This window comes from Salvia hispanica, chromosome 5 (assembly GCF_029641045.1).
Source record: "Salvia hispanica isolate PSC_SH4W2 chromosome 5, Shi_PSC_v1, whole genome shotgun sequence".
NCBI lineage: Eukaryota > Viridiplantae > Streptophyta > Magnoliopsida > Lamiales > Lamiaceae > Salvia > Salvia hispanica.
In genome coordinates this window covers 43,821,535-43,842,668 of record NC_142696.1, presented here as the reverse complement: position 1 = coordinate 43,842,668, position 21,134 = coordinate 43,821,535, and the positions used below count along the sequence as shown (strand labels likewise).

The window sequence follows — 21,134 nt, the reverse complement described above, 5'->3', positions numbered from 1 at the left end:
TTGAAGAGTTTGAGGGAGGATGTTGATAAGTGAAAACTAAAAAATAATATTAGAACTACCCTACATAGAAAATATACTCCAAAAAATGAATCACTTTATCAATATACCACCTGTAGACCATACAAAAAGATGATCGAGTAAAATGTTGTCCATGTATGAATTAGTAAGTACAGTAATTTGATTATTTGTACAATATTTAATAGGGATATTTAGTGAATTAGGATTCGGTCAGAAAGCATATCTTTTTGGACCCAAAATAACTAAGTTTTAATGTAAAAAGTATCCAAGTTTGAAATTTGCAAAGATTATTGATTAAGGCATAATTCACTTATTTCAAAAGGTTGAAATCCCAGCATCAACGTGTGTTCTTATCGACAGATGTTGTGCCACAAGTGTGTTAAAGTGTTTCACATTGTGATCAAAATGATATTGCTTGGAATCAAATATTTGCTTTTCGGTTTAAGCAAATAGGGAAAAATAATAGAGACCTGAGGAAAGGCCATTTGAAAATGAAAATCTGACATTTATCTGCTTTTCATTTCTTTGTTTTTTTTTAAATACTCCCCCTGTCCTCCATTAGGAGTCACACTTCCATTTCTGCACTCGGTTTTATAAAAATGATAATAAATAGTTAAAGTGGAGAAATGGTAAAGTAAGAGAGAGAATAATTCAATGAAAAGTTTTCTCTGCATTATTCTCTCTTACTTTACCATTTCTCCACTTTAACTATTTATTATCATTTTTATAAAACGAGTGCAGAAATGGAAGTGTGACTCCTAATGGTGGACGGAGGGAGTATATATTTGAGATTGATGTGTTTTCGATTGAGATTACCAACTATGTGAGGTTGTTTTAACTTCTAAGTGAGAATAACCTCTTCTTTTAAATATTGTTTTAGATGTGAACTCACTCTTATTGGGATTGTTGAGATCAGTGTTTTAAAAATCGGACTGGCCAATCGAAGCGGTTGGACTGGCCAATTCAACCGATCTGACCGTGAATCGACATGTAGTTTAGTCTGGATCATCTTATAAAATCGTTATCAGGCCATTGTGAACTGCCGAAATCGGTTAGGTTTTAGTTTAAAAATATTTTTCAAAATTTGAGGCCGGAGCGGCGGAGCGGGTAAAACTCAAGACCTCTCTCCCACTCCTCCACAATTATTGCTTGAACTATGAACATTTTTGAAATTAAAATGATTCAGAATGACTCAGACCTATGAACATTTTTGAAATTAGGGTGTAATCAGATTCAAATCTTATATTTTGTCATAACGTCAAAACATGGACCGTGTATACACTCGTAGTGAACATTTAATGCATATACAATGGACTACCCCATATAATGAAAATTATTTTGTTCATTATCTTAATCTTGTACCTAAAAGTTTACTTAACTTAATTAGGATGGATGGAGTAATATAATACTCTCCATGTTCCAAAAAAAGAAAATAGACTAGTTTTTCTATTTTGGACTGTCCCCTAAATCTGGACAAAGTCTAAATAAGGCAAGTTTTGAACTACTAATCACGTGGATCCCATAATCCACTAATACTATTTCCATTACTTTTTCCCCTCTCTCTTCTACTTTTTTCCATTTATTTCTCTTACTTTACCCACTGCATATTAAAACAATAAAACCTGTGTCATATACTCCCTCCGTCTCACCGAAGATGACCGACTTTTCTTTTTTCCAATCCAAGATGGTCCATTACTAAAAATAGAAACTCATTTATCTTTATTTTATTTTCTCCATCTAATACACAAAATAAACTGTATAAAATTATGTGCCACTCAAGGAAGGGGTCATCTTCCTTAGAGTAGAGGAGGGAGTACAACAACTTTGTTAATTTTTCAAGGACATGGAGTAGTAATTTGATTCTTCATCAATTTATGATGCCACCGTCCTGCCAGAAGCCTATTTCCAAGGCCTCACACTTGTACATGAGAGGTGTTGCAACTACATGTTTTACTTAGTATCAAGTATAAACACCCTTCGTGTTAATTAAGAAAGAAATAATGATTAATATTTGATTAATATAAAAAAAAACTTATTGCTAAAGGTAATTAAAATAAAAAAAAGTTATATATATGCTTTTGGATATTTAATAAAAAAGGAACAAGCTTAGGAAAATACAGTATTAAAGACAAATACCACAAAAATAAAAGAAAACACAAGAAATATTAAATCATTATGACTATTAAGTATTTTCTCATGTAGTTGACATTTCAGTTATAAAATTGTTTTATTATTTTAATTTATTTTTTTCATATATTGAATTATTTCATTGTAACTATATTGATGATTTATATCGCATGACAATTTGGAATGAAATATTAACAAAAAAAACCCAAACAAGTTATGAAAAAATAATAGTATGAATGACAAAAAAAAACTAGATACTAAACTAAAAAATGATCAAATATAAATTTCTTTTAAAAATAAATAGTACAGTACGTTAATAAATTATATAGTAGTATTTATTTTATAATTAAATATAGTAATTTAATTATGTAGTGTGTTAATCAATATTACCCTAAATAGTTTAAAATCTAAATCAATGATATTTTCCTAAACTAATACAGTTAGAAATATCCAATATTAATTACTAAGGGTAAATTAGTCATAAAATTATATCCCCAAAATAGAATTAAATTAAAGGGTATTTTGTATATACAATTGTTATTAATTTATCTTTTCTCAAGTTGTAAATAAATTAATATGTATGAGTAATGAGTTTAGAAGAACTTTCCATAAATGAAAATGAGATACACCCCTTTATTAAAAACTAGTATTAACCTACGCGCTATGCGCGACTTAAAATATTTTTTACTCTTATTTTGATAGTAGTATGAATAAAGTTGGCGACAAACGAACAATTTCAGCTTCCAAATGTTATAAATAGTCAGCTTCTGTTATTTCTTTATTTGAGAAAAAATAACTATCATCGCTAAGATAGAAAATATTCAAGCAAAATAAACAAAAAATAAAAAATAATAACATTAAGAAAAAATTTAATTATAAACTAAAACACTTAAATAGAAAATGATCTTAAAATAAGATTTAAAAGTGTTATTTTCTTTTCACCTCTCTTACACGACCCTCTCTCCACAGACTCGCGTCTTCAGCTCTTTGCCTTTTATAGGAAAATATCTCCATCGCCTCCGACTCCGTTAACCGTTGCAAAAGAGCTCCCGTCGTCAACTGCTGAAGTTGAATCCCTTGAGGAAGCAATTTTAAAATTTATTTAATGTTTGTACTGAAAAGATAATTTTACAATGAAAGAACATGTATTTATAGACAAAAACTAAATGCTACCAATAATTTCTAAAACCTTTGAAATTCCACTATACATTATAGTAACAAAAATGCATTTTCTAGGTAATCAATAATAATTAAAATGAATATTAACTTATGATTTAATCAATGGATACCTTTAGTCGTAGATTTGAAAAGTCATTAATTTTAATATTTTCCCTGCAAATCGGCAGTTGTATCACACCATCATCGGTCGTTACATGTGGGGTTACATATATTACTAATGTATTAACATTAATTTGGCCATAGATTTCAAAAGTCACTAATTTTAATATTTTCCCCACACCATCGGCAGTTGTATATGCCTATATTATTTTATAAATGACATTTACTCTATGGAGTTATTATGTGATTTTATTAAAACGTACTAACATTTTACTACCATCACCCAAAATTCCTAAATTTTCAAGATGTTACCCAAAACTTATAAACTAATACATTAATTTGGCCATAGATTTCAAAAGTCACTAATTTTAATATTTTCCCCACACCATCGGCAGTTGTATATGCCTACATTATTTTATAAATGACATTTACTCTAGGGAGTTATTATGTGATTTTATTAAAACGTACTAACATTTTACTACCATCACCCAAAATTCCTAAATTTTCAAGATGTTACCCAAAACTTATAAACATTCAAAATAATGGCCAAAACTCGCTTTTTATATATGTATAGATGAATTTGTTTTTCTTTTTTGGGTTGTGCCATAAAAAATGAAACGTTTTCTAAAATGGAAACAACACCATTTCTATTTTTTTCATTAATCTTATTTTATTCACTCTTTATTAACTCACAAAACAACACTACATAAAATCTCGTACTGAAAAGTAAATGTTTCATTTCTAATAGGATGGAGGAAGTATTTTTTTGGGACCGATGAAAAAGGAACGTGTCCTTATTTTTATGAGATGAAGTGAGTATAGTTTTATAATAAAATATAAATATTATTAGTTAATTGAATATGAAGTCTACTTATTATTTATGATATAAAATGAAAGTAGATTTTTAATAGAGGACAAACAAAGATAGCAAAAGTAGATACTTGATGAGAACTGAAAGAGTAGTTTTGATATCAATATTTTTACAATAAAAGATTTCTAACTTTTTAAACAATAAAATATACTCCAAAAAGTGCATCACTTTATCAATATACCATTTGAAGACCATACAAAAAAGATGGTTGAGTAAAATGTTGTCCATGTATGAATTAGTAAGTACACTAATTTGATTATTTGTACATTATTTAATAGGGATATTTAGTGAATTAGGATTCGGTCATAGAGCATATCTTTTTGGACCCAAAATAACTAAGTTTTGATGTAAAAAGTATCCAAGTTTGAAATTTGCAAAGATTATTGATTAAGGCATAATTCACTTCTTGCAAAAGGTTGAAATCTCAGCATCCAAGAGCTCCACATATTTCGGGCCAACAGTATTGTGAGTAGTTCTCAATCAGGGTACATAGTCGCCTCCTCTCGACCGTTTGGAGAGCCTAAATTTTTCCTTAAATTGAACCGAAAATAGCATATCCGTCCCCTCCGTGCAGTGTTGGAATATACTTTATTTTCAATATATGTTATATAAAATGGAGTTGTCTAATGGTTTGAGTGTTGTTTTTTTTCTAAGAGTTCTAGGGATCAACCCTCAACAAGAGCATATTTTTTTCATTTTTTACTCTTTTAGTTTATCAATTCATTATTCTTTAGTTTTAAATATTTTTGAAATCTAAATATTTACTGCTCTACTTATATCACTTTTGTATATAATATTTACGATGATTTTAAATGTATATAATTTTACAATAATTTTATATTTTTAAATGAATAATACATATTTGCAAGCTAATGCATGTTTATATTTTATTAACGAAGCTAGTGCTACTTAAATATTACAGTAGTAATAAAATATTATTTATTTTATTATTAACAATAATATTAAATTATATATTTAATATTTAAATATTAAATTTTCGCGCCATCATTTTCGGGGTCTGGATCCGCCCCTGCTGGTATTTGTAGATCATATTATACTGCTGATAGAGCGAGCAACAGAGAGTAGATAATCCATTTATGTACAGATGGCAGAATATCATATCGATGAGAGATTCTATCCTTGCAATCTCCGTAGTTGTTCCTTTTTTCTTCTCTTGATCTGTATTCTGTTTCACTTACACTGTATGCCTTCATTCTTAGATGAATAGTTCGAGGTGCTGATGATTTAGTTTTGGCTGTTCTGCTTGATTTTCGTGTATCGCTAGTATTGCAATGCACTTACATCTACATTTTTATACATAAAATCATGTGTCTGTTGCATATATTTGAAATGTAAGTTTTTCTTAGTGAGATTGTGATATGAATTGATCAAAATAACCAACCCAAAAATCGGAAGAAAATTGAGAAATTTGTAGAATCTTGAGTGGAGTAATTATTTATGGATCATATGATTACATAACATTATTTAGGATCATTTTATTATTATATGCATACTGCATATGTATACTCAAGATAAAAAACCCATCATATTCTAACTGCATCTATAGCCCTTTTCCCTTGGTGATAGTAGTTGTACAAACTCCCAACATAGTTTGTTACTTTCTTATACATTTTTGGTCTGTCTTCATCAACAAGTTGATCCAGTGGTTCAATCTCTTCTGCAACATCAGGTAAGCAAAACATAGCCACGGAGTTCCTCTCGGCCTCTGAGTTTATAACTACTCTGTGCATAGGACTTTTGAATATTCCATTGCTCATTATCTGCAGCAAGAACATGTTACAACATTGTCTTCTCAAGAATTGCTTATATCCATGTATACATGTACGCACATACCTCGAGCTGATCCCCTACCAGAACGAGCAGTGCTTCAGGCATTATGGGAACGGATAACCACTGATTGTCATGAAGTAGCTGAAGGCCTCGTACTTGCCTGTCCTGCAAGAGAAGAGTTACTCCACTGCCATCTGTGTGTGGACGGAGACCAATAACCCGATCAGATTTTGAACATGGCGGATAGTAGTTGAACTGTGCAGACATGGTGGCGATTTTTCTGAGAAAGTAGTCTTCATCAGTTAAGCTTAATGTCTTTGCTATTGATCTGAGGATTTGTTCTTCCACTTGTCTTATCTTAGCAGAGTAGTCTTCCAATACTTTTCTGCAGATACATGAAAAATTGTTCTCGATTCAATCAGTTATGTAGTCGGAACTCAATTTTAGTATATGACCTGCAATTCTTTTTTACCGAAAATGTTCTGGATTCTGAGGCCAAAATTTGAGTTTTCTCCTGTGTTCTGGAGTGACTTGAAGATGCAACCTATCAGACCATTCGACTTGTTGGATGCTGGCAACAGAAGGACAACTGCTGTAACCTTCAATATTATTTCCTTGCCTCGTGTATCTCTGCTTCTCCAGCATTGGCAGGTGGAAGAATTCTTTGGCGAGACGACGCACTTCATCCAGGGAGGCGCTTTCTATGCCATGATTAACTATCTGCAATCAAGAATCGGTTCATTTTTTATGCCTTATTTGAGATGGTGAATAGCATACATATAAAAGGAAGATAAGCTACAACCTGGAAGCAACCCCATTTGGTGAGAGCAGAGTGGAGCGCTTTGAGCTCAGCATCAGTGGAGGAAACCAGCAGGCTAAACTCAATTACTGGGATGTCTGTGGCCAAAGGTGCGTCAATTTCTGTTATATTTGTCCAGATATAGCGTTGTGGTGGATCCTCGCCGGTTTCGGATAGTTGTTGAGCTGTTATGAGGCAGATTGGTGCTGGTTCCGGAAGAGCTGTTGCTTCAGCCATGTTGAGCTATCAGTATGTTTTCTTATCGATGTTGTATAAATTTTGTGCCAATATCCTACTTTTATGGTGATCAAAATGATATTGCATTGAATCAAATATTTGCTTTTTGGTTTAAGCAAATAGGGAAAAATAACAAAGACCAGACCTGAAGAAAGGCCATTGAAAATGAAAATCTGACATGGATTCATTTTAATTTATCTACCTGAGTTTGATGTGTTTGGGCTTGAGATTGAGATTACCAATTATGTGAGGTTGTTTTAACTTCTAAGTAAGAATAAACTCTTCTTTTATATAAGTATTGTTTTAGATTTGAATTTCCACTTGCAATAAAATTCGTTTTCAAACATCAAAAATATTGTGAAATTCTAAATTATTTATTATAGTGTTTATGTACAGTAATTTAAGATGTGTATAATTTGTCACTATGGGCTTAAATAATAAATACAGTGTAATTTATATGTGCATTATTATGTGTAACTATTATCACCCACTGTAATGCACGACCTATTTTCTTTTATTTATACTTATTTTATACTGTAAAATGATTTTATAAATTCATAAAAATATCATTGTATGAAATCTGAAATCATAAATATATAAAATAAAAAACAATTATTAAAAAATATAAAATCAAACAAAAAAAAACAACATATGTATCGAATGAGAAACAATATTATTATTTCAAGTTCTAAACTCATACTAATATCACACCTGTGCTATGCACGGTCCATTTTTATTTAAATCAAATTATGAAGTATTTATATGAAATACTACTTCCGTCCCCCAAATTTTGACATACTTTGACCCGACACGGGTTTTAAGAAATGTAATGGAAAATGAGTTGAAAAAGTTAGTGGGATGTGGGTCCTACTTTTAAAGTATTAGTTTTATAATAAAATGTGAGTAGGAATGGGTTAGTGGAATATGGGGTCCACTACCAAAAATGGTAAAAGTGAAGTGTGCCAAATTTTCATGGACAGATCGAAATGGTAAACTGTGTCAAAATATGGGGGACGGAGGTAGTACAAAACAATATCATTATAAAGTCTAAAATTAAAAATATATTTAACATAAATATATAACATAATACATTTAATAAAAAAAATTAATTTATTGAAACAAAGTTGTGATATATAAAATTGTGAATTAAGTGTAGTTTGTGTAAAAATTTTAATATAAGAATAATTTTATCATATGATGATAATGATAGTACTGATAAATATGCTTTAGATATAGAACAAATTTGCATTTAAATGCAGTTAATTTGAAAAATAATTTCAATGTATATTATTGAGACGTGAAACAAAAACATAGTAGTTTTAATAAATTGTCAACCAATCAAAGAATCACTAATTAACAACCACCAAATAATTTCAATGTACATTATTGAGACGTGAAACAAAAACATAGTAGTTTTAATAAATTGTCAATCAATCAAAGAATCACTAATTAACAAGGGTTTTTGGCTTTTTAAACCAAAACCTTTGCCCGAATTCCGGTTTTTCCCATGAACTATAAGATTTATTTTTAAAACCACGAACTTTCATTTCGTTAGGATTTTCCCAACCCGACCCGAATAGCACATTTCTGACCCGAATAGCATAATTCAAAATGTTAAAGTTGTGTTTTGTTTATTCAAAAGTTGTCATTTGTTATGTAATAATTGTGATTGTATGTATTATTTTGTCAAATAAGATCCAAGTAATCAATTTAGTGACAAATGGGATTAAAATTGACATGTAAACAACCCGGGTTTCGTCGTTGACCTGCCGGGGGAAAATCCTAACGAAATGAAAATTCGTAGTTTTAAAAACAAATCTCATAGTTCATGGGAAAAACCGAAATTCGGGGAAAGATTTTGGTTTAAAAAGCCAAAAACCCAATTAACAACCACCAAATATGAATAATTTAATTTCATATTCAATTGCTAGAAATATAGTACATAGAGATATATGTAGACGAAAATGATAGAACTTTAATAAATAATGATTGTGTTTTAAATAAATACATAAAATGTATATATAAAAAAAGAAGAAAAATTATGGTAAAAACGTGTACCCTAACCAAATAAACAAAGTATTAGTAGTACTAATTTTGACTCTGATGCACTGATTTTTTTTCTTCTCGCGTATTCATGTTCCCTTCACTGCCCTATTCACATTCTTCGTAACTAATTCATGGAAGATGACCGTTGCTTCTCCCATACAATTGCGTGCTTCTTTTTTTTTTGATTTTCAGTGTTTGGCTAGTAGTTGGTTATTTGGATGTTGTTGCAGGAGCCTCCATCCTCTTCTTCACGCTTCATCTTCTGAAATTTCTAGTAAGCCCTCCATTTTCTCCGGATTTGCGTCCATATACATTGTTCTCTTGCAACGCTTTATAGAAAAATCATTGTCAAATCTTCGAGAATTTTGTCTTGGCTTGCTTCCTGTCAGCTTTTGGATGAGAGTCTTGCAGAGTCGAAGCACGCACCGTTGAAGTCCCATAAGCAGCAATATCATCTTCAATGTCAACATTGAGGTCGATTCCAGTGAAACCCTGGAGTTCGGCCCGTGATTTGTGGAACAAAAAGCACTTGTTTGGGCAGTACCCTTCCAGCCTAGGCCCCCTTCGAATTTTAATGGCGTCATAGGCCATCTACCGCTTGGTATACCAGGTTTTGCTACGACGTGTATTACACTGTGAGACGACACAAAAGGTAAAACCGGCTGAACACAGTCCTTTAACTCACTCTTGTTCAAGTCTTCGTTGAGATCAAATCCAGCAATAGCTTTGTCATCCTCGCCCGTCATATTTTTCTTACCCTGTGTCACCATCGATGAATCTGCAGATTCGTTCACCCGAATCTCATCATTGTACTTGTCCATCACCTCAGAGCCCGTCTTCCCTTCCGTTACCACTACGCTCCCACCTTTCCCTGACATTCCATGCTTCGTCGTTGTTTCTCTAGAGCCGCATTTCACATCATCGTTCCCTTTCGGAACTTCTGCCTAAAGATCCCAGCTATGACAAGTCTCGCTCTCTCGTTTATTAATCATCGATGAAGAATGATTCCCACCCAACGCAAAAGCTTCGTACTACTCCTAGCATTCACATTTCTTCTAGCTTTGCTCGCGATTTGAGCAGATATTCTTGACTCAGAACTGGCAGTCACTGGCTCTTCGGAGCTGCGATCAAAGGCTTACACAAGTTAACATTCGGTCTAATAATACAATACTATAAAACAAACAGCCTAAAACATACTTAAGCTACATGAAGAAGAGGCTGACCTTCTCATCAATCCACATCAATGAACTCAGTTGATTGTTTAATATGCGGACAACAACATCTAGGGGATTCATTCCGTCTGTTGCCTCAAGCTCTCCACCATAATGCAGAATCATTGTTTTAAATATTCAAAAGATATAAATGTAACTAAAATTAATTAAGGCACCTACTTGATTTGTTCTGTCATTTTTCCAATCCCCGCTCTATGAGTTCAGCCTGCTCATACCTGACATCATAAACAGAAAAAATATGATTGAAAACAGGAAAAGAAAAAAAAGAAAAAAAATTGTACTTGTCTATCACCTCAGAGCCCATTATATTGAGATATATGTAAGCTTATTCTTAACTCAGAACTGGCAGTCACTGTCCATCGAGCTGCGATCAAGGGCTTTAGAGTTCGAACTATCCATCGAGCTCCCACAGTTCCTTAACATGTAAACGTCCTTCGATGTCTCCTGATAGCTTTGGTAGGAAAAGGAAACCGGAACCACAACAGGTAAAGAGTTCGAACATGAAAACTCAACTGTATTCATATGCACTTAAAAAACCTCCCACTCACTCCATTCTCCGATTGAATTCAGTTAACAACAAAAAGTTTTATTTAAATAATAATTCTAGTTTGGATCTTGAATTTATATTTTTATAATTTAAGCTACTCCATAATTAACTAATCGAGTCTTGTTTTTTCAAATTTTAAATTCCCTAAATACCCTCAAAACTACACTTATTTCCCTAAATGCCCCCAAAACTCCCCTTTTATATATTGTATAGATAACCAAACAAGTTTATAAACTAAAAATTGCCCACAAATCACATATCATTTAAATCACTTTTAGATCTATACTACAAAAGATCAATCACGAACACATGTCAATAAAAATAATGTATAAATATATATTAGAAGATAGCCAAATCGATTAAAATCATCAACAAAAATACAGCAAAATAGCATGGAATATACAACCACATAGAAAAAAACAACTCAAACTTATCATCCATCACACAACAAAGATTTCACAAACACGCAAAAATCTCAAAGAAAAAGAAACCAAAGTTTGTTATGTACCTTAATCTTGTTCTATCGTCGTCAGGAAACTGATTAAACGCCTCCGCCACCGCAAATTTAAGCTCGGCCACTGTAGCATTTCTCGCCACATGAAGACCTGCAAGAATATGATTTTATGTTGTTGAAATAGACCCCACGAAAAAATAGAATCAAGAAAAGGGTCAATTTTTTTCATAATTACTGAATTAATATTCATATAGAGCATAAATCACTTCCATCATAAAGACCTGCAAAGAGAACAGCATAAACAACACGAAGAAGAACTTGAAAGGTCGTGCTCATGCGGCGCCCTTGGGGCTTTCTATTTGATTGTATCGAAAGGCCCAATGAATTGGGATTTCCCTATTGGTCCAGGTCATTTCGGGGCAAGCGGATCATTTATGATGAAGAGGATGAGCTTCAAGAGAATGGTTCGGAGTTCTTGCAGAGTGGAACCATGCAGTACCAGACACGAGATAGATCTTCCAAAGAACAAGGCCTTTTTCGAATAAGCCAATTCATTTGGGAGCCTGCAGATCCGCTCTTTTTCCTATTCAAAGATCAGCCCCCTGGCTCTGTGTTTTCACATCGAGAATTATTTGCAGATGAAGAGATGTCAAAGGGGCTTCTTACTTCCCAAATGGATCCTTCTACATCTATATATAAACGCTGGTTTATCAAGAATACACAAGAAAAGCACTTCGAATTTTGATTAATCGTCAGAGATGGCTTAGAACCAATAGTTCATTATCTAATGGATCTTTCTGTTCTAATACTCTATTCGAGAGTTATCAGTATTTATCAACTCTATTCCTATCTAACGGAACGCTATTGGATCAAATGACAAAGACATTGTTAAGAAAAAGATGGCTTTTCCCGGATGAAATGAAAATTGGATTCATGTAACAGGAAAAAGATTTCCCATTCCTTAGCCGGAAAGATATGCGGCTATGAAAGAGGGATTAAGTGGAACAGAATTGACTGGGTGGTAGAGTGGTGGAAACGCTTCTTTCTTCCATATTTTGGACCTTACCTCCATGGAACAATATGTTACTGCTGAAACACGGAAGAATTGAAATCTTAGATCAATACACTATGTATGGATGGTATGAACTGCCCAAACAAGAATTCTTGAACAGCGAACAACCAGTTCAGATATTCACGACCAAGAAGTACTGGATTCTCTTTCGGATAGGCCTTGAAAGGAGAAGGAAGGGTGGAATGCCAACAGGCGTCTATTATTGAATTGACCCGACCCGATAGTACCCGTTTTGGGAACGTCCAGTGCCAAAGTCACTGAATGGGTAAGTCGCCAATCCCTGGACTATGTAATGTACTTTATCCGCTGGGTGACGGGCGGGCATTTTACCAGAGGTTTCTAATCTACCCTTGTGTGATTCCTGTTGAAGCATATACTCTGGGGTGGGTGCAGGTCGGTATATCAATACCGATTCGATCCGAGCTCTCTTATTGAATTGCTTATTCAATGAGCATTCTCAATATTATGCCTTGAAGAGGACTCGAACCTCCACACTCTTTAGCACGAGATTTTGAGTCTCGCGTGTCTACCATTTCACCACCAAGGCATCTTGAAAGTGCATCCTATTCTATGAATATGATGTCTATCTAGTGTGATGTATGGAATATATGCCAAAGGTGGAGTATTTCTATTGATCGGTCATATAGGCCCGAGTTGGACATCCAATTGCTTCGATTTGAATTATCCGGAGAATGCCTTATGTATATATCAAAAAGATGGCCAATCAAACCTATTTTATTTCTCGATTCAATAGAAGCTCAAAGAGGTGAATAGGGCCCCCCCAAAAATATAACGAGAGATATGGAAAAAGCAGGTTCGATTACGCCTATTCCTAATCCTAAATGGAATGGAACGGCGTAGGGATCCATATGTAAACATAGTATCTATTTAGATACGCTCGAATGACTCCTTGAGAATGCATATAACCCTATTCCGGCCTGGTCCGGTATGGAATGAACTTATAATCATGGAATCGACTCGATCATCAGATTATAAGTTCATAACCCTAGTCCATTCCCGTTTTGGTCGGAACAGATCTACTCATTTTTTTGAATTTTATTCCAGTTAGTAAAAGGGGTCTTGAACTAAGAAATAGACCCTAGAAGCTAAAAAAGGGTATCCTGAGCAATTGCAATAATCGGGTTCATTGATATTCCTGGTATAGTAGATGCTATCACACATACAATCATACTCAATTCGATGGAATTGTTTGATCTTAAAGGGGATCTTCTATAATTTCGCACGTGAGGGGTGATTTCTTGGTTTCGTCGCCGCAGCAAAGAGGGCCATCCCGTCTGCTACGAAGTACAAAATTATTTGCTCTTTCTCTAGCATCTCCAGTACTCAAAACTGTATTTGGGAGCATGGCTTAGTTGGCTTTTGATTTGCAGCTCTCCCATCACGATGCCTACCACGTTCACCCTGTCAAGATGAACAGCACAAAAGACTGCCTTAGTAAACCAAAAGCATAACATATTATATCAAGGCTACAAACAACGCAAACATACCTTGGCCATTCAACTGACAACCTGCGCCTGTTATGCCCAAATGTAATATTATCAAGATTGCGAATGGCGTCTTCAGCATCACGTTCATCCTCAAAGTAAACAAAAGCAAATCCTGAAGGTGAAACAACTTATATGAGAAGCATAGACAACAGATATTGTTCAGGAGTACAACTATTGCACAGAGCTGCATCACTAAGCCAGGATATTATTTCTCCAGAGGAGATTTGAAATAAGTAAAACACCTGCCAACATGCGAAGGTTCTGATGAAAGCAAAGATGAATAGTGGAGGCAAACTAAGATCATGGAGATAGTAAGAGTTAGAACTATACTACTAATCCACTAACTATCAATTATGGAAATTAAATAACCAACTAACACTTAATAACACGTTTCATATATTTTTAATTCATTTAATTTAATATCTATTTTAAATGACCTTTTCCTTAAATACCCCTAAAATTCTTCTTATTTTCCTAAACATCCTCAAAACTTCTGTTTTACATATTGTATAGATAATGTCACAATGGATAAGAATATTCATTACGGTCATGTATCAATCTTTAATTCATCTATTTTTTTAACTTTACAAGCAGGCAATTTATTGTACATTTTGGAAGAATAGTACTCATAATTTTATGATGAATAGATATGATAATAGACTACCTCAATTTAAATCATTAGAAACTCTTCGAGTGTCTCGGGTGCACAACTTACTTATGCTTAATCAATGTAGTTAATTACTCTAATTAAAACTTAATCATGTGCTATGCACATATTAATACTCCCTCCATCCCAGGTTATTCGTACTTTTCACTTTGAAAGCGTAAATATAAACATGAGTAATTAGTGTAATAAATTTGAAACAAATCACATAATATAATGTTTAAACATTAAATCATGGAGTAGGAAGATAATTTGTCATCTTTAAAGCCACCCGCCTCACCTAAAACTACAATAAAATAAGGAACAAAATAGATTTGCAATGCACAAAATCAATAATCAATATGTATTAAAACGATCATCCATATAGCAAAGCATAAGATGAGACCCATGAAAGTACATTCGGGTACTTTTTTTTTATGTATTGTGCTGATTATTTTTACTTTTATTTAGCTAAAATCATGAATTTAATAATTTGAATGATTTAAATATCTAGAAAACATACTCCATATATAAAGCCACAATTACAAAAGAGAGAAAAGAAAGTGATTGCTAAATAAAAAGATGTAGGTAACATATAAGATGCATGATTCAAAACAAACTTAGAGCTGATAGTTTCATTACCATGTATGGAAAGTTTAGATGATAGAAGACTGCATTAAGGTGTTTGAGCTGATTGATATGCCATGGATTCTTGAAGAAACTCGGATTAGATAGTGATCCAGTTGTCTCTGATGCACTTCTTGACATGTATGTAAAACGGGGGAGCATTTTTGAATCCGAGAAAATATTTCTGAGTTGACATAGAAAAACCAAGTTGCTAATTGGACAGCTATAATCTCTGCCTACTCAAGGCACGGGGACTATGAAAAAGTGATGAAGTATTTTAAGGAAATGGAGATGGAAGGCATAAAGCCTGACTCCATTACATTTCTTTCTATTTTAAAGTGGCAAGCAGCCAATGTTAAGGAATAACCTCCCACCACTCCACTTTCTGATTTAATATTTACTACTACGTCAACAAAAAAAATAGTTATATTTAAATAATAGTAATATCTATTTTAAAAGGTCATTTTCCTAAATATCCTCAAAACTCTCCTTATTTCCCTAAATACCCCCAAAACTCTCCTTTTATATATTGTATAGAAGAAACTCAGATTGGATAGTGATCCAATTGTCTCTGGTGCACTTCTTGACATGTATGTAAAACGGGGGAGCATTTTTGAATCCGATAAGATATTTTCTGAGTTGACAAAGAAAAACCAAGTTGCTAATTGGACAGCTATAATCTCTGCCTACTCAAGGTACGGGGACTATGAAAAAGTGATGAAGTATTTTAAGGAAATGGAGATGGAAGGCGTAAAGCCTTTAGGGTTTAGGGTTTAGGGTTTAGGCGTAAACCCTAAAGCCTGACTCCATTACATTTCTTTCTATTTTGAAGTTGCAAGCAGCCAATGTTAAGGAATAACCTCCCACCACTCCACTTTCTGATTTAATATTTACTACTACGTCAACAAAAAAAAAATAGTTATATTTAAATAATAGTAATATCTATTTTAAAAGGTCATTTTCCTAAATACCCTCAAAATTCTCCTTATTTCCCTAAATACCCCCAAAACTCTCCTTTTATATATTGTATAGAAGAAACTCGGATTGGATAGTGATCCAATTGTCTCTGGTGCACTTCTTGACATGTATGTAAAACGGGGGAGCATTTTTGAATCCGAGAAGATATTTTCTGAGTTGACAGAGAAAAACCAAGTTGGTAATTGGACAGCTATAATCTCTGCCTACTCAAGGCACAGGGACTATGAAAAAGTGATGAAGTATTTTAAGGAAATGGAGATGGAAGGCGTAAAGCCTGACTCCATTACATTTCTTTCAATTTTGAAGTGGCAAGCAGCCAATGTTAAGGAATAACCTCCCACCACTCCACTTTCTAATTTAATATTTACTACTACGTCAAAAAAAGTAGTTATATTTAAATAATAGTAATATCTATTTTTAAAGGTCATTTTCCTAAATACCCTCAAAACTCTCCTTATTTCCCTAAATACCCCCAAAACTCTCCTTTTATATATTGTATAGAAGAAACTCGGATTGGATAGTGATCCAATTGTCTCTGGTGCACTTCTTGACATGTATGTAAAACGCGGGAGCATTTTTGAATCCGAGAAGATATTTTCTGAGTTGACAGAGAAAAACCAAGTTGGTAATTGGACAACTATAATCTCTGCCTACTCAAGGCACGGGGACTATGAAAAAGTGATGAAGTATTTTAAGGAAATGGAGATGGAAGGCGTAAAGCCTGACTCCATTACATTTCTTTCTATTTTGAAGTGGCAAGCAGCCAATGTTAAGGAATAACCTCCCACCTCTCCACTTTCTGATTTAATATTTACTACTACGTCAACAAAAAAAAATAGTTCTATTTAAATAATAGTAATATCTATTTTAAAAGGTCATTTTCCTAAATACCCTCAAAACTCTCCTTATTTCCCTAAATACCCCCAAAACTCTCCTTTTATATATTGTATAGAAGAAACTCGGATTGGATAGTGATCCAATTGTCTCTGGTGCACTTCTTGACATGTATGTAAAACGGGGGAGCATTTTTGAATCCGAGAAGATATTTTCTGAGTTGACAGAGAAAAACCAAGTTGCTAATTGGACAGCTATAATCTCTGCCTACTCAAGGCACGGGGACTATGAAAAAGTAATGAAGTATTTTAAGGAAATGGAGATGGAAGGCGTAAAGTCTGACACCATTACATTTCTTTCTAATTTGAAGTGGCAAGCAGCCAATGTTAAGGAATAACCTCCAACCACTCCACTTTCTGATTTAATATTTACTACTACGTCAAGAAAAAAAAATAGTTATATTTAAATAATATTAATATCTATTTTAAAAGGTTATTTTCCTAAATATCCTTAAAACACTACTTATTTCCCTAAATATCCCCAAAACTCTCCTTTTATATATTGTATAGAAGAAACTCAGATTGGATAGTGATTCAATTGTCTCTGGTGCACTTCTTGACATGTATGTAAAACGGGGGAGCATTTTTGAATCCGAGAAGATATTTTCTGAGTTGACAGAGAAAAACCAAGTTGGTAATTGGACAGCTATAATCTCTGCCTACTCAAGGCACGGGGACTATGAAAAAGTGATGAAGTATTTTAAGGAAATGGAGATGGAAGGCGTAAAGCCTGACTCCATTACATTTCTTTTTATTTTGAAGTGGCAAGCAGCCAATGTTAAGGAATAAACTCCCACCACTCCACTTTCTGATTTAATATTTACTACTACGTCAACAAAAAAAAATATTTATATTTAAATAATATTAATATCTATTTTAAAAGGTCATTTTCCTAAATACCCTCAAAACTCTCCTTATTTCCCTAAATACCCCCAAAACTCTCCTTTTATATATTGTATAGAAGAATTCGGATTGGATAGTGATCCAATTGTCTCTAGTGCACTACTTGACATGTATGTAAAACGGGGGAGCATTTTTGAATCCGAGAAGATATTTTCTGAGTTGACAGAGAAAAACCAAGTTGCTAATTGGACAGCTATAATCTCTGCCTACTCAAGGCACGGGGACTATGAAAAAGTAATGAAGTATTTTAAGGAAATGGAGATGGAAGGCGTAAAGTCTGACACCATTACATTTCTTTCTAATTTGAAATGGCAAGCAGCCAATGTTAAGGAATAACCTCCAACCACTCCACTTTCTGATTTAATATTTACTACTACGTCAACAAAAAAAAATAGTTATATTTAAATAATATTAATATCTATTTTAAAAGGTTATTTTCCTAAATATCCTTAAAACACTCCTTATTTCCCTAAATATCCCCAAAACTCTCCTTTTATATATTGTATAGAAGAAACTCAGATTGGATAGTGATTCAATTGTCTCTGGTGCACTTCTTGACATGTATGTAAAACGGGGGAGCATTTTTGAATCCGAGAAGATATTTTCTGAGTTGACAGAGAAAAACCAAGTTGGTAATTGGACAGCTATAATCTCTGCCTACTCAAGGCACGGGGACTATGAAAAAGTGATGAAGTATTTTAAGGAAATGGAGATGGAAGGCGTAAAGCCTGACTCCATTACATTTCTTTCTATTTTGAAGTGGCAAGCAGCCAATGTTAAGGAATAACCTCCCACCTCTCCACTTTCTGATTTAATATTTACTACTACGTCAACAAAAAAAAATAGTTATATTTAAATAATAGTAATATCTATTTTAAAAGGTCATTTTCCTAAATACCCTCAAAACTCTCCTTATTTCCCTAAATACCCCCAAAACTCTCCTTTTATATATTGTATAGAAGAAGCTCGGATTGGATAGTGATCCAATTGTCTCTGGTGCACCTCTTGACATGTATGTAAAACGGGGGAGCATTTTTGAATCCGAGAAGATATTTTCTGAGTTGACAGAGAAAAACCAAGTTGGTAATTGGACAGCTATAATCTCTGCCTACTCAAGGCACGGGGACTATGAAAAAGTGATGAAGTATTTTAAGGAAATGGAGATGGAAGGCGTAAAGCCTGACTCCCTTACATTTCTTTCTATTTTGAAGTGGCAAGCAGCCAATGTTAAGGAATAAACTCCCACCACTCCACTTTCTGATTTAATATTTACTACTACGTCAACAAAAAAAAATATTTATATTTAAATAATAGTAATATCTATTTTAAAAGGTCATTTTCCTAAAGACCCTCAAAACTCTCTTTATTTCCCTAAATACCCCCAAAACTCTCCTTTTAAATATTGTATAGAAGAAACTCGGATTGGATAGTGATCCAATTGTCTCTGGTGCACTTCTTGACATGTATGTAAAACGGGGGAGCATTTTTTAATCCGAGAAGATATTTTCTGAGTTGACAGAGAAAAACCAAGTTGCTAATTGGACAGCTATAATCTCTGCCTACTCAAGGCACGGGGACTATGAAAAAGTAATGAAGTATTTTAAGGAAATGGAGATGGAAGGCGTAAAGTCTGACACCATTACATTTCTTTCTAATTTGAAGTGGCAAGCAGCCAATGTTAAGGAATAACCTCCAACCACTCCACTTTCTGATTTAATATTTACTACTACGTCAACAAAAAAAAATAGTTATATTTAAATAATATTAATATCTATTTTAAAAGGTTATTTTCCTAAATATCCTTAAAACACTCCTTATTTCCCTAAATATCCCCAAAACTCTCCTTTTATATATTGTATAGAAGAAGCTCAGATTGGATAGTGATTCAATTGTCTCTGGTGCACTTATTGACATGTATGTAAAACGGGGGAGCATTTTTGAATCCGAGAAGATATTTTCTCAGTTGACAGAGAAAAACCAAGTTGGTAATTGGACAGCTATAATCTCTGCCTACTCAAGGCACGGGGACTATGAAAAAGTGATGAAGTATTTTAAGGAAATGGAGATGGAAGGCGTAAAGCCTGACACCATTACATTTCTTTCTATTTTGAAGTGGCAAGCAGCCAATGTTAAGGAATAACCTCCCACCTCTCCACTTTCTGATTTAATATTTACTACTACGTCAACAAAAAAAAATAGTTATATTTAAATAATAGTAATATCTATTTTAAAAGGTCATTTTCCTAAATACCCTCAAAACTCTCCTTATTTCCCTAAATACCCCCAAAACTCTACTTTTATATATTGTATAGAAGAAGCTCGGATTGGATAGTGATCCAATTGTCTCTGGTGCACCTCTTGACATGTATGTAAAACGGGGGAGCATTTTTGAATCCGAGAAGATATTTTCTGAGTTGACAGAGAAAAACCAAGTTGGTAATTGGACAGCTATAATCTCTGCCTACTCAAGGCACGGGGACTATGAAAAAGTGATGAAGTATTTTAAGGAAATGGAGATGGAAGGCGTAAAGCCTGACTCCCTTACATTTCTTTCTATTTTGAAGTGGCAAGCAGCCAATGTTAAGGAATAAACTCCCACCACTCCACTTTCTGATTTAATATTTACTACTACGTCAACAAAAAAAAATATTTATATTTAAATAATAGTAATATCTATTTTAAAAGGTCATTTTCCTAAAGACCCTCAAAACTCTCTTTATTTCCCTAAATACCCCCAAAACTCTCCTTTTAAATATTGTATAGAAGAAACTCGGATTGGATAGTGATCCAATTGTCTCTGGTGCACTTCTTGACATGTATGTAAAACGGGGGAGCATTTTTGAATCCGAGAAGATATTTTCTGAGTTGACAGAGAAAAACCAAGTTGGTAATTGGACAGCTATAATCTCTGCCTACTCAAGGCACGGGGACTATGAAAAAGTGATGAAGTATTTTAAGGAAATGGAGATGGAAGGCGTAAAGCCTGACTCCATTACATTTCTTTCTATTTTGAAGTGGCAAGCAGCCAATGTTAAGGAATAACCTCCCACCTCTCCACTTTCTGATTTAATATTTACTACTACGTCAACAAAAAAAAATAGTTATATTTA

General features: G+C 33.5%; 1 protein-coding gene and 1 long non-coding RNA gene across 2 annotated transcripts; both read right to left on the bottom strand.

Annotated features, from left to right (window-relative positions):
• Positions 1–5,714: 5,714 nt before the first annotated feature.
• Positions 5,715–7,160, bottom strand: LOC125190672 (protein SRG1-like). Its single transcript, XM_048088023.2, has 4 exons — positions 6,888–7,160; positions 6,558–6,805; positions 6,149–6,470; positions 5,715–6,075 (listed from the first exon to the last, which is right to left on the bottom strand). Exons 1-4 carry the CDS (start codon positions 7,119–7,121, stop codon positions 5,839–5,841), a joined length of 1,041 nt encoding a protein of 346 aa, XP_047943980.1. The 5' UTR covers positions 7,122–7,160; the 3' UTR covers positions 5,715–5,838.
• A 6,216-nt stretch (positions 7,161–13,376) lies between these two features.
• LOC148926897 (uncharacterized) lies at positions 13,377–14,305 on the bottom strand. Its single transcript, XR_016130254.1, has 3 exons — positions 14,223–14,305; positions 13,981–14,092; positions 13,377–13,894 (listed from the first exon to the last, which is right to left on the bottom strand). It is a non-coding gene; the product is annotated as an uncharacterized LOC148926897 (long non-coding RNA).
• Positions 14,306–21,134: the final 6,829 nt, after the last annotated feature.

Excerpts from the sequence above, each read along its gene's own strand:
- LOC125190672 (XM_048088023.2), bottom strand. The coding sequence starts at position 7,121 with ATGGCTGAAGCAACAGCTCTTCCGGAACCAGCACCAATCTGCCTCATA. Across the intron at positions 6,806-6,887 it reads CCAAATGGGGTTGCTTCCAG|ATAGTTAATCATGGCATAGA; the intron begins GTTGTAGCTTAT and ends TCTTGATTGCAG. Across the intron at positions 6,471-6,557 it reads CAGAATCCAGAACATTTTCG|AAAAGTATTGGAAGACTACT; the intron begins GTAAAAAAGAAT and ends ATGTATCTGCAG.